Raw genomic sequence first — 13,485 nt, 5'->3', positions numbered from 1 at the left:
GATTAAATAACCGGCCCTTAGATTACACACTCACACACACCACACTCACACACATAATATTCTCTTTTTTTTTTTTTTATCAAATTTGTACTACATGAAACTTGAAATTAAGACCTCTTAGTAAAAAAGAGGACCATATGTCACTCGAGCTAAGGTTCATTGGTGTTAAAAATTTAGTTCAACAAATATTTAGACGTCTAGAATTTCTTGCTGCAATATTATGAGAAATTAAAAAAAAATTATAGTTTGGACTGATCATAAATAATCTAAACTTAAAAATTATGGTCCGCAATCTTCTGCCATCTTTTGGACGGCGATATTTATAGAATGTAAGTAGAAATTAGAATGAGTTTTTTATGCTTGTTTCCAAAATCGGATAAAGGCTCCTGTCCAACTTATTGGGCTGGGCTTATTTTCATTACGCTAAAATTTTAGGTCTTAAGTATTTTGAGCTTCTGACCAAAAAGAAGTATTTTGAGTTCATTTAGAGACAAATAGTTAGTTTATCTGTTATCGAAATGGAGATATGATTTTGAGAAAATAATAAATAAACTTTTGATCTTTTAATTTTAAAAAAATTATTGACTAATTGAAAATATGAAATATTTTTTATTTTTTAAAATACAAATATCTAAATTTCTCTTAAAAAATTATTTGTTTTTATATTAGATAAAGAGAATTAGATGTCTTGTATTTTAAAAGATAATAAATATTTTGATATTTTTAATTATTTAAGAATTTATTTATTTTCAATTTAAAAAATTAGAGACTTATTTTTTTTATTTTGTTATTGACTTATTTATAGTAGTGTATCAGTAGATATTGATTTATTTTTTATTTATTAAATAAAATTTAATTTTAATACACTATATGAGTATAAAATAATAATTATAATTATATTTTAATAATTATTATCTAAAAAAGTGAATGTGATTAAAAGATTTTATAAGATATTTTACATGTATCAAATAAATAAAAATAATAGAGTAAGATTAATTTAAATAGTAAATTGTTTATAATTGAATTAAAAGATTTTGGGTTTAAGTTATAATAAAATAATTCTTTTATAAATTATATATAATAAAAGATATTTAAAAAAAATAATTAAACACCAAACCTTCTCATATTCTCATTATATACGTTAATATAGATATATATATAGAAGTATAAATAGATAGATAGATATATTTTTTTACTATCCTTTTTTCTTAGTTTTTTTAATGTTATTTTAATTTTTTTACGCTTTTAAAATGCATATTTCTATCAAAAAGATATATTCATATGATATCCACCTTCTTATATAACCCGGGAAAAAAAATAGAAAAAACTACAGGATTTTCATGGTAAAAATATGATTAACCTAAAGAGAATTGCGTGAGAGCGAATTAAATATTAACAAAAAGAGAAGTTGACAAACAGATAAACGAACGTGTGTCTATATATATTCCGGATCTGGAATTCTTATACCATGTCCTGAAACCACTCATTCCAAAAGCGTAACTTGACAAGACAATGTAACACTAATAATAATATTTCTAATACTTTCTAAACTTTCATTGTACACATTGTACGCTTAGGTCATTGGCTCTCTATACTTTATATATATATATATATATAGAGAGAGAGAGATAGGCAAGAACGAAATGTTCACATTATAAGTTTGTTATGAATCCTAACATCTACCATTAGAGAAAGGGAAAATATGCAGAGCAGAAGAATGGAATTTCAGAATGAAACAAAAGAAATTAAAACAAACTAATTAATTAATAATTATTAAGCACGGTCGCCACGGATACGCCTGGCAAGCTGAAGGTCCTTGGGCATAATGGTAACTCTCTTGGCGTGGATCGCACACAAGTTTGTGTCCTCAAAGAGTCCCACTAGATAAGCCTCCACTGCCTCCTGAAGTGCAAGAACCGCATGGCTCTGAAACCTCAGGTCCGTCTGCAATGTTAAACAATTTAGTTAAATATATCGAATTATTTAATAATTTTTTGTTGTCATCACCATGTGAAAATAGAAACTTTGAAAAAAAAAATGAAGACCTTGAAGTTCTGAGCGATTTCACGAACGAAACGCTGGAATGGTAACTTGCGAATCAGAAGCTCGGTACTCTTTTGGTATTTTCGTATCTCACTGAAACAAAAAAATGTAGAACTGTTCCATTACAAAATGATGAAATCAAATAACTTGAGAGATAGGAGAAGGTCGTTAATGCATGCAGGAGTGTTACCGTAGGGCAACAGTTCCAGGGCGAAAACGATGCGGCTTCTTCACTCCACCCATTGTTGGAGCAGATTTCTTCGCAGCCTAAAGAGGATTATATAACTTGAAATCACAATGGTAAAACGAAAACAGAAAGGAATAGTTATGAAAACCCTAGGTAGCAGGAAAGTGTGTTTACCTTCCTAGCGAGTTCCTTTCTAGGGGCTTTGCCACCGGTGGACTTGCGAGCAGTTTGCTTCGTGCGAGCCATAGAAGATGAAAACGGGAGAAAACTGAATTTGGAATAATGCGAAAAGAAGAATGATCAAAGGGGGTTTATATAGTGCAAGTGAATGATGAGGTTACGTTGTTGGGTCCTTATGATTTGTGAAAGTGGGCTCCAATCCAAGATTTCAACAGTTATTAACGGAAGTTTATTAATTAAAAAAATAAGATATTTTAAAAATTAGTAAAATTAAGATGGATATTAATAATTCTAATCTGTGTACTTATTCCTCATTGGTTGCTTGTGACCAAACAATATTTTTCATTGGTTGCTTTGTGAACATATGGATTATTACGTGAAAAAACACAAATTAAATAGGACAAAATACCTCAATAAACTAAATGCACATTAATATTATCTGAAGGTGATTGCTACTGTACGATAATAAATTCATACGTACCGATATATTTAAAATATGAACAAGTAATAATAAGTTATGTAAAATTTATTTTTTACATCAGCATTTAATTTTTTTTTTTTAAATATATATTAGATCACCACTTTTACTAATACACCTTTTTAATTAAATAAAATAAAAATATATTTTTTATTTAATTTTATAAAAAGTCTTAACCATCATTCCTTTATTTGATTAGACAAAAATACTCTTTTAAATTAATCAAATTTTAGAATTCAATTAATCCTAATTTTATAATTTCAACTTTCAAAGAATTAAGACAACAAAACAAAAACATATTAAAAAAACAAAAAATTAAAATTGTTCTTCATCTGGGTTAAACATATTAAAAAAAATAAAAAACTAAAATTGTTCTTTATCTGGGTTCAGAAACCCTCTCGTTCACGCCTCTGAAGTATCTTTAGTATTCTTCATCTTCTTCTCTCCTCTTCCTATCCCCTCTCTCTCTGTGCTCGATCTCTATCATCTTTCTCACTGTGCGTCGCACGCAAGATCTCTCCCTCTCTCCTCTCTCGTCTCGCGGCCTTCCCTGGGCTCCTCCTCTCCAGCGACAGAAGCACTCGTCGGATCGTCGTCGCTCGTCGTCTTCTGTTTTCAAGTACTCGCCGTCGCGAGTTGCCGTGGATCGTGGACCGTCGTAGGGTCGTCACTTGCTTCGTCGCTCGTCCTCTTCTGAGCTGGGGTCCTCTTCGTCACCCACTCGCCCTTGGTAAGTCCATGCATCATCACTTCCCCTGTTCTCCCTTTCCCAGATTCCCTTGGTAATTGATGTTGAATTGGTAATCAATTAATTTGTTAGTGATTGAATCTTGAATTTGTTACTGTCTTGCTGAATAATAACCGAGTTTAATTTTTTTTTCTTTGCTAAAAATCATGAGAGTTGAATTTGTTACTGATTATTATCGAACCTTGAATTTGTTGCTGGCTTGCTCAAACACCCCCTATTATCTTTTCTATGCACTACTTGGGTATGTTACAGTTTTCATATGACCGGGCTTACAATTTGTTGCTGTCTTGCTCAAACACCTCCTATTATATTTATCTCTACAATCTTCATATTGTACATTGCTTCATGATTTCAGTTTGTTTTTGCATGATATATTTCAACTGATAGCTTGTTTCCCCTGAATGAATTAAAATAAAAAACTGTAAACTGAACATATACCCATTCCGGGTATTTGGATCAAATAAAAACAAAGAAGCCAAAACCCTTATGATTGGACTAAGAGCAAAAATGTTCATTTGTTTCACATTTTGATAGGAACCTGCGGGTCTTAATACACTGTGATTTGTGGAGTCGTTTTATGTGATTACATTCTATTTTATGTAATCCTTTTACCAAAAAAAGGAAAAAGAATCTGTATCCCTCAACCATTTCTTAATGGATGCAGCGCTTTGACATAGTTAATGGTGTCACTGAAGTTGAAGGAATAGCATAGGAGAAACCTGCAGGTGCTGAAGAGGATGAAGGTACTAATTATAAGATCACACATTTTCTTTAAATAGCATTTCAATTCATTCACTGATAACATTTTGATTTGGTTTTGCAGAAAAAGGAGTACCTAAAATGATCTGAAATTGAAGCTTGTGACATTTAAACATCACTTCCCACATCCTGCTTAACCTGCCATTCAAGCACAAACAGATGAAATACAAGAGAAAAAGCAGTTCTTTTTTTTTCAAAATAAGTAAATGCGCATGCATAAACTAGACTTCTCATTGACTAAGGAAAACATAAGTTTCTTATTGATCCAAAATCATTAAACTGGCATTCAAAGGTTGATAATCATTGGTGCAATAGGAAAATAAGATCCAGCAATCTTATATTATCTATTAGCAAAGTTAAACATAGAAATATAAGTTTAGAAGAGCACAAATGGATTCAAAATCAGATGCACTTTTGGATTTGAAGAGCAAAAAATGACAGGTATACAAGCCAAAACAAAAAGGAGAGGAGAAAAGCAGTGTCCTCACACCAGAACTGTAATGATGGATCTGAACTCTAAAAAATGGATAAAAATTTCAAACAATGGTAATTTTAAATTAGAATGACCATAACCAAAAAAGGCATACAGATTGGTGATTGAATTTTGAGCTTTGTGAGCATTTTTATGTTTATAAATTTATATCCTTTCGCGTAAACATTTTAACAAATGGAGATGATATATCGGCAACATGTACAAAAAATATAACGGAAACCTTTTATAAATATTCTTAAACAATTACTAATCAATATATACATATATAAACCTAGAAGATCTTACCCTTCAATCAACTCCTCAAGCTGTGGCTGAAGCTCTTTGTCCCTTAATTCTTCAATCCTCTTTGATATAGAGTCAATCCTGTGAATCGCAACTCTGATTCTTGAGTGCAGATCCTTGACGACAGCTCGAGTTTTATCAATTGTATGAGTCTTTTCTCCTTTTGATTCCAGGTGCCTCAAGATTTTACACTTCGTGTTATATTCATTCCTGATAATCTTACTAGCCTGTAATTTGAAGAAGCAAAAAATGTCATTGTAACTCAAATGTGGAGATGTTACTACTCTCTAGAGTGTACTAAGTTTTCAACAGAACTACTTTTGGGTCAGTCTAAAGATCAAAAACAAGTATTCTGCAAAATATTATATTTCCAAAGTGGAATAACAGGAAATATACAACATGCTAACATAATTGTTGATGAGCAAGTATATGCTACCTTCACTTCATCATAAAGCTTCCTTTCCCAGGCATATAGCCTATCCAAAGTTGATGCATGGCTTTCGGATATCATACAAGACGTGTCAAAGAGGTTATTTGCAAAGGCCTCTGTATCATCTCTTGAGTTTGCTCCCACAGGGTTTCTGGATGAGGAAGATCGAGATGATGCAGTTCTATGCCAAGTTAAGTACTTAACAGAGTTTTGAGCAGGTTCTGAGAAGATATTTGGAAGGGGGGAATTAGATATCAAATTTCATGCGCAGATTTAAAAAAAAAGGAATGAATATCTAAATTACAAAAAACTAGAGGTGGCATATTCCTTTTCTAAATATCATTTGCAATGGAAGACTTCCAACAATAACTAGATGTCATAATGTAATTTGCATTGCTCCTAGTTCTACAGGCGGCAAATTTGTACTCATGAAAAACCTTGAAAGACTAAGAAGACCGATTCAATCCAACAAGGTTAGCCATGTCTAGAAAACATGAAAGATCAACAGGAAAAAAATGATAGAGAAATTTACCTTCTGGAACTTGAGTAGGGTCATCCCTGCAAAAGAAACATGCTTTCAAGAAAGACGATGCCACATAACTAAAAGAGTATAAAAGAGTATAAAAGAACTAAATTTCAATCACCAAAAGAGTATAAATTCATACATAGTCAAATGGAGACATTAAATAATCCGGCAAACAAATACCAACACAAACATAAACAAAATATAATGTCGTATGTCACTAGATGGTTCATATGCCCACAAGAAAATAATAAAAACAAAAATAATAAAAAATATCCTATATTGTAAATTTAATCCTGTGGAACCAGCCCTAATTTTTATAAATTGATAGCACAAGCACTTGAAAGGGAGATATAATCAGCAATTTAAACATGCATAAATTAAAAATATAATATATAGATTATAACTCTATGGCTTTTTGTTGTTGATGACATCGTTCAAAAGTCCAGCCCGTGTATTGCTATCACTGGGTCCACTAGAATACGACGAGACATGAGAAAACTAAGGATATGATGTAATTCCGGCAGTAGAAGGATATTGGTTGAAGTACGCTATGCCATTTGGAACAGGATGAAAAGGAATAGGGAGGACTCCACCATAAGGTTGATAAGGAAGGACCACTGGATAATGATGCATAGGATATTGTGGCAATCCTGGTATCTTGGTTATGGCTGCATCTGGAACTTCGGTCACTTCTATTCCTGATGTGTTGGTCTTATCTTTTAATGTCTCTTGAGTTATCGTGATTTTTTCGGTCTAAACATAAATCATAATTTTTAAATAATTACGATACAAAATTTTAAAAAAATAAATAAAGAAACTAGTCAGACAAGCTAGAGTCGAGTAAGACTTTTCTCAAAGTGTTGGCCTCACTCACTCTTAAACTCTCAGTTGCACTTATGGTATTGGATTAAAATCATTTAAATTCAAATTAAGACTTTAATTTTCCTTCTTGAATTATCTAATATAAATTATTAGATATGCGAAATGTTACCTTCTGTCGACTTTTTTTGCCATTTGCTCTAATCTTCGGTGTCTCTGTCAATTTAGATACAGACTTTTTGCTTCTACAGCCCTTGAATTTTTTGTAATAGAATAATAAGAAATAATATAAGTACTACGAGAATAATATGTTACAAATTTGAATTGAAATGACAATAAATTTGATAGATGGTATAACATGGACAAGTGCTTACTTTAAAATTATTGTTATTGTGCACGGGTGTATTTTCTACTGATTTTGTGTTCCGAGAGGGAGTCTGTTTATTGGCATCACATTCTTCAACCTGCTAAAAAAAATTTTAAAAATTGCTCAAAATATAACATTATTTAATAGTTCTGCGAAAGACACTAAAATAATAGGTAAGCATAAAGTAACTAATTAAGCAAGGCATTATATTAATACCGTTGGTTCATCTTCGGCATTTGAGTATTCGGCGGGGGAGTCCTCCTTGGCGAGTAATGGACATGTCCTAACGAAATGCCTGCTTGATTTACAATGCGAACATCTACGCCTCTTTTGGCCTTTTGGAACCTTTCTTGGAGCCCCTTTTGACTTCACAACAGCTGGATCACCTATTAGCGCTGACGTGGGGAAAAGCCTCGCTTGTGCATCACCTTTATTTTGCACATTCGAAATTAGCTTAAGTAACTCACCTGAGATTTTCCTATAGTTGGCTGAATTTTTGGAAGAAATATCACAAAGCTTCCAACAAATAGATGCCATTGCACCACATCTAAGTGTGGACACTATATCATCAACGGTGTCTTGCTTGCCAATTGAGCATATAAAATCACTCTTTGCATCTCTTGTCAATCATTTCAGGATAAGAGATGTAGGGATGCATTTTACATTGCGATGCTTCAAGATCCCAAAGATGTGGGAGCATGGTAATCCACGAGTCTCAAATAGCCTGCACTCACACGCAAACAGGTCCTTGTCTTTATTGTAAGATACTTTAAATTCTCATTGCTGATTAAAATACTCACTCGTGTTGTACTCAACAATGTCTCCACTGTTTGGGCATTCAGTCACATTTAAGGCACCTGCTGCTTCTATCTCATCTTTCACAAGTTTGAAAATATTTCTAGTATAAAGTTCAGCAGCTTGTTTCTCAAAACTTTCCAAGCACGTAGTCAAAACAAGAAACTTATAAAAGGTTTCAAAGTCAGCCGTAAGATGGTTGTTTCGGTAATGCCTTAGTACTTCACTAAATTTATGCATGAATTCAAGGAGACTGGTTTTACTGTCAACATAGTTCTTCAATAATGAATGAATTCCCTCACACTGTGATGTAGTTCTTATGCGGCCAAAGAAGTGCTCCCTCAAATATGCGGTACCCCACTTCATTCTGTCATTATAAATGCCCTGAACCCATTCATTCTCGACAAGTCCGTATTTGGATATGATCTCGTTCCATCTCTGTTCAAATATTTGTACGGTAAACTGTCCATACAATAATACACTAAAATCGTCCCAAAAATGCTTGTTTTTTATATTCTGTACCGTATTACGATGGAGATGCCATGCACAAAGGCAGTGTGGTATACAGGGAAATACTTCTAAGATAGCCTCTCTCATAGCACGGTCTCCGTCTGTCACAACGCCTCCGGGTAGTTTTTCTGACATGATTTTCAAAAATTCCTTCAGTGCCCACTTGAAAGTTTCGGACCTTTCATCTGAGAGCAGAGCGCATCCAAAGATAGTTGTCTGACCATGGTGGTTGGTTCCTGAAAATATGACTAAGGGCTTGTTGTATACATTTTTCTTGTAAGTGGTGTCAAAAGCCAGTACATCGCCAAAACATTCGTAATCAACAACGCTTTCTCCATCAGCCCACACCAAATTATCCAACCTACCATCCTTTAAGGTGAACTTTCCTAGAAATAACGGGTCACTATCTGCCTTAGAAAACAGATAGGCCAACGCAGCAAATGCATCACCGTCTTTCACTTTGCCACGCCTAGTCTTACTAATGTGGTTATGTAAGTCTTTTCTGGTAAAATCCACTTTATCATATCTACCTTTTTGGAAAATCATGTAACCCATTATGTGGCAAGTTTTAACACCACATACTCGCAAGCTGTCTGCTTGTGTTTTATCGACCTTATTAAGCCCACGATTCGCGGCAATAAGATGTCTATACTTAGGTGGACACAGTGGATGATTGTGTTCACTCTCAAAGACACTGACTTTTCACTTACCCATTCTATAGTGACGAATGAACCGAATCCTCGCCCTACAGTTGATACGAGTAATTTCCCTATGCTCCCTTTCTCTGAACAATAAATAGCTTTATTATTACCAAACTAATAATGATAAAAATAAATAGCTATATTAACAGTTCTTTCAAAAATTGGTTGTGTTTTTAATTATTATTTACTTTTACATTTACAGATAAGCTATTCTTTCTGTGTAACACTCATTTAAGGAAAGTGTAAAACTATGTATATATAGCGGTAAGCTAAAAATTTAGTTTACAAATTAAAGTGTAGTTATATTTACTTGAGCTCAAGTATCTCTATGCGACACTTCAGCTAAGCCTAAGTTTTTATTATCTCAATGCTTATGTATTTGTTATAAATATCTTGCAAGCAGATGCCAATTACCGAAGTCTCATCATTCTACATTGAACCAATTGAAATTGAAAAGTACCCTTCACCAGAAATTGGTTTCAAAAGAACAATTTGATAATGGAATGGAATAGATTTAGAAAAAGGATAATTTCATATGTTTCTTTCCTCTTGCCCATTTTATGTGTCATTGACAAGATAACACTGTTACCTGATTTTCTATGTGAAAATGAATGCCTCAAAATTTGTAAAGAATTCATGAAACTAGTCACCAGTTAAGGCCCTTGGTTTGTGCTCAATAGTATAAAGTGACATCCTTGTTTGTGAAACTGCTCTGACAAATGCCATATTTACAGTTAAAGTGGGAGCATGCCAATGATCACCAGTGCCAAAGACAATTTTGTTTTTCAATGCCAGCTTCCTTGTGGTTGGGAGGCTCATCATGTGTTCTGAAAGTGTATCAGGAACAACCCTGTGGTGATCCTCGAGTTTGTTATTGCAAATATTATGTTAAGGATTATCAATTTAAAAAATAAAAAAAAAGATAATCAATAAAGAAACTTTCAAGGGTGAACTTCACAACAAATAAAAGGTTAGGAAAAAAGTCCCTTAAAAGTGCCACTGCATAAGTATGTTTCAAACACGCCTAATAATTTCGTAAAATAGATGATGTATCCATGATTAGAAAAATAATACATACTAAAAACAATAATTTTCCATTGCAATTTTTTTCTTTTCCAAATATTGAACTGGGTGAGATGAAGATACTATAGCTCATTAAACTAACCTGAGACAATTTATTAGCTTCTCAGCTGAGTTTCTCATTGGACCTTCCACACATTAATACCAACTCCTTAAATTCCATATTAACACTCACAAATTATTCCTGTCTTCTCATATAAGATTTTACCAAATTGTACATGGATTGGACTTTCAAGTTCGGACATTACCAAATTATTCCTGTCTAACTTTGGTGTTGTACTTTTCTGCCTTCTTTTCAATATTTTGCTGCTATCAACTGTTGCCAGAGTGTTCCCCCTATATTCAGTATGTTTGGGTGCTTCCGTGTTATGCCTTTGACAGGTTTAATTTATTCCCACCAATCTTAGAGTTAATTATCATTTTACAATGTTAAGTATCTTGCTTATGAAAATTATATTGAGGTGCATTCTATGTAACTAGCAGCTTAATGTTTCCAAATTTCAAATGTGCACATAAGAAGGGACACAAGCTTTGTTTCTAGCTTGATTGAATATACCATATAACTTTCTTTCATTTTATCTGCTTTCTCTATCTCCTTTTTCTTTTTTTTAAAAGAAAAAAACAAAGAATCAAGGAAAACTAAAAGCCAATTCGACCTTACTTAACTCAAGAATATTGAAAATAATGCAGCAATTATTATTCGACGTAAAAGGTTTCCAACTTTCCATAGATATTAACTTACAGCATAAAGCTTAGGATCATTTTTGTTACTTATGCTTGATATGTAATAACAATGACAAAGCAAGAAAGAAAGACCAAAATAGGAGAAATAAAGGGATAAGAGTTAGTGTTTGAAGTTCCACAATTGATTTTAAAGAAAGACCAAAAATGTCAATATTCAACAGAGCTAGTCAAATACTCTGTCTAGCTAGAAAATATTATCTTGTTAACTTAACAAAGAAGTGTTTTTTTTGCTGTATTGATAGAATTACTCTACTTAGTATGTCAAAAAATTATTAGTATAAGTTGATAAAAATAATTGAAAACAAAAATCAATATCACATGATAATTCTCAAATGGGTATATTTTTGGACATAATAATAATAATGATAACAATAATAACAGTAATAATTATGAGAAAAAATACTTATTCTTGGATGCAAGAATAACCTTATTTTAGAGATGCAAGGCAATTATGTCAATCACCAAAGTGAAAAGCTGTATAAGACTAAAGAAGAGTGGTTTAGACATTAAATCATAACTAAGTAACTAACAACATTGAATTAGGCAGCAAGAGACAAAGAAAAAGACATCCATGATCAAGCTACCAGTTAGTGTATTCCTGATCAAATGAGTGATAGTATAATCAAACCTTTTGTTGTTTAAGTGGAGATTCTTCGTTCATAGTTCTTCAATTTGGAGGTGTGGTTGTGATCTTAGCTCTCAAGTAGAACTGCCACAAAGTCTGTAAACAAGTATCACTGATTTCATTTTGTTGATGTGTCTATGTCCTTGTACAATGCAAGAGTCGTGTATGTATGCTTCTTAGTGCTTGTAAGTTTTGAGACTTCTTTGTAGCTTTGATTTGAATACTTATTCTTAGGCTGAAAAACAAATTTTGTATTATACTGTAAAATACTGGTTAAGTATCTTGCCTATGAACCGTGAAGGCATGAATATATTAGAATCTAATAAGAAGGCATCTCTATAGGCAAACACTATAGTTGTTGATTCAATAGAAGTGAAGAATCACACACTATTAATCACTCAATTCATTAGGAAACCATGTGTTATTATTATTTTTTATCACAAGTACAAGAACCAGTTTGTAGTAGTGTTAAAAGAGATCATTACGAATTTTGCTACAAATGTTTTACTGCACAACAGCATTGACTGATTAAAATGTTCATCACAAGTACAAGGACCAGCAAATTTGGCCCAAAATTTCTTACATCCCCAACATTCATTCTGGACGTGACTTGTTTTGCACTGCAATACTTGTCTCAAGGTTGCTTGAGTGATAAGCGAAAACGTAATTTACATTGTTTTCTTTCATTCGTGGTGATTGCTATTATAATCTTGCCTAAGAAAAATACTTACTTGGTGATTGCTATGCATGCTACACAAATCTCTCTTGCATTATGCACATGGGCATCAAGTCTTTAATGTGTTGTGAATTGTGATTGTTTATCACTTCATGTCTTATTGATCCTTACTTAGTTCTCTTCATCAAACAAAGCGGTAATAAAGCTTACTGCATTACAACAACAACAACAAAGCCTTGTCCCACTAGGTGGGGTCGGCTACATGAATCAAACGACGCCATTGTGCTCTGTCATGTATCATATCTACAGAGAGACCGTTTACATGTAGGTCTCGTTTGACCACCTCATGGATAGTCTTCTTAGGTCTTCCTCTGCCTTTCGCCCTTTGTCCATCTTCCATCTCATCCACCCTCCTGACTGGATGTTCTATCGGTCTTCTTCTCACATGTCCAAACCACCTGAGACGCGATTCAACCATATTCTCCACAATGGGTGCTACTCCAACTCTCTCCCTTATATCTTCATTCCTTATTTTATCCAATCGCGTATGACCACTCATCCATCTCAACATCTTCATCTCTGCCACACTCAGCTTATGTTCGTGCTCCCCTTTAGCCGCCCAACACTCCGTACCATACAGCATAGCCGGTCTTATAGCGGTGCGATAGAATTACGACACAGTTAAAGCACTGTCGCAGTAAGCAAACTGGAATTCTTCAAGCATTATGTCCAATGCATGTAGTTGTGAGAGACAAGGACCTGATGCAACCATGCTTCAAGACTCAAACCGGTATTCCTATGTACTCTACATCATTTGCATTTTAATGAAAAAGTTATTTACTTATTTAATTTTTTTGCTGTCATAGAACATCACATAAAATTTTGTTTAGTAGTACCATATTTCGAACCAAGACCATTGTTTTGTATAATACGTTTTGGAATCAAAAGCAAAATTAAGGGAAAAGCAAGGAAATTTAAAAATTCATTTCATCCTACAAGATGAGAACCTTTAATAGAAATTACAGATATGTATGTAGACATG

At 33.2% G+C, this 13,485-nt stretch overlaps 1 protein-coding gene, 1 long non-coding RNA gene and 1 pseudogene across 2 annotated transcripts; 2 read left to right on the top strand and 1 right to left on the bottom strand.

Moving 5' to 3' along the window:
* Window positions 1-1,420: 1,420 nt before the first annotated feature.
* On the bottom strand, window positions 1,421-2,510 carry LOC112766877 (histone H3.3). The gene is made up of 4 exons (XM_025812775.3): window positions 2,405-2,510; window positions 2,234-2,310; window positions 2,046-2,136; window positions 1,421-1,944 (listed from the first exon to the last, which is right to left on the bottom strand). The coding sequence occupies exons 1-4, from the start codon at window positions 2,474-2,476 to the stop codon at window positions 1,774-1,776; spliced, it is 411 nt and encodes a 136-aa protein (XP_025668560.1). The 5' UTR covers window positions 2,477-2,510; the 3' UTR covers window positions 1,421-1,773.
* A 950-nt stretch (window positions 2,511-3,460) lies between these two features.
* On the top strand, window positions 3,461-4,567 carry LOC112766581 (uncharacterized). Its single transcript, XR_003184435.3, has 3 exons — window positions 3,461-3,618; window positions 4,301-4,379; window positions 4,460-4,567. It is a non-coding gene; the product is annotated as an uncharacterized lncRNA (long non-coding RNA).
* Window positions 4,091-4,227, top strand: LOC112768433 (small nucleolar RNA snoR2/U65; annotated as a pseudogene).
* Window positions 4,568-13,485: the final 8,918 nt, after the last annotated feature.

This window comes from Arachis hypogaea, chromosome 17, assembly GCF_003086295.3.
Source record: "Arachis hypogaea cultivar Tifrunner chromosome 17, arahy.Tifrunner.gnm2.J5K5, whole genome shotgun sequence".
Taxonomy (NCBI): Eukaryota; Viridiplantae; Streptophyta; class Magnoliopsida; order Fabales; family Fabaceae; genus Arachis; species Arachis hypogaea.
Note: the sequence above shows the minus strand (reverse complement) of the source record. Positions and strands in the feature narration are given on the sequence as shown.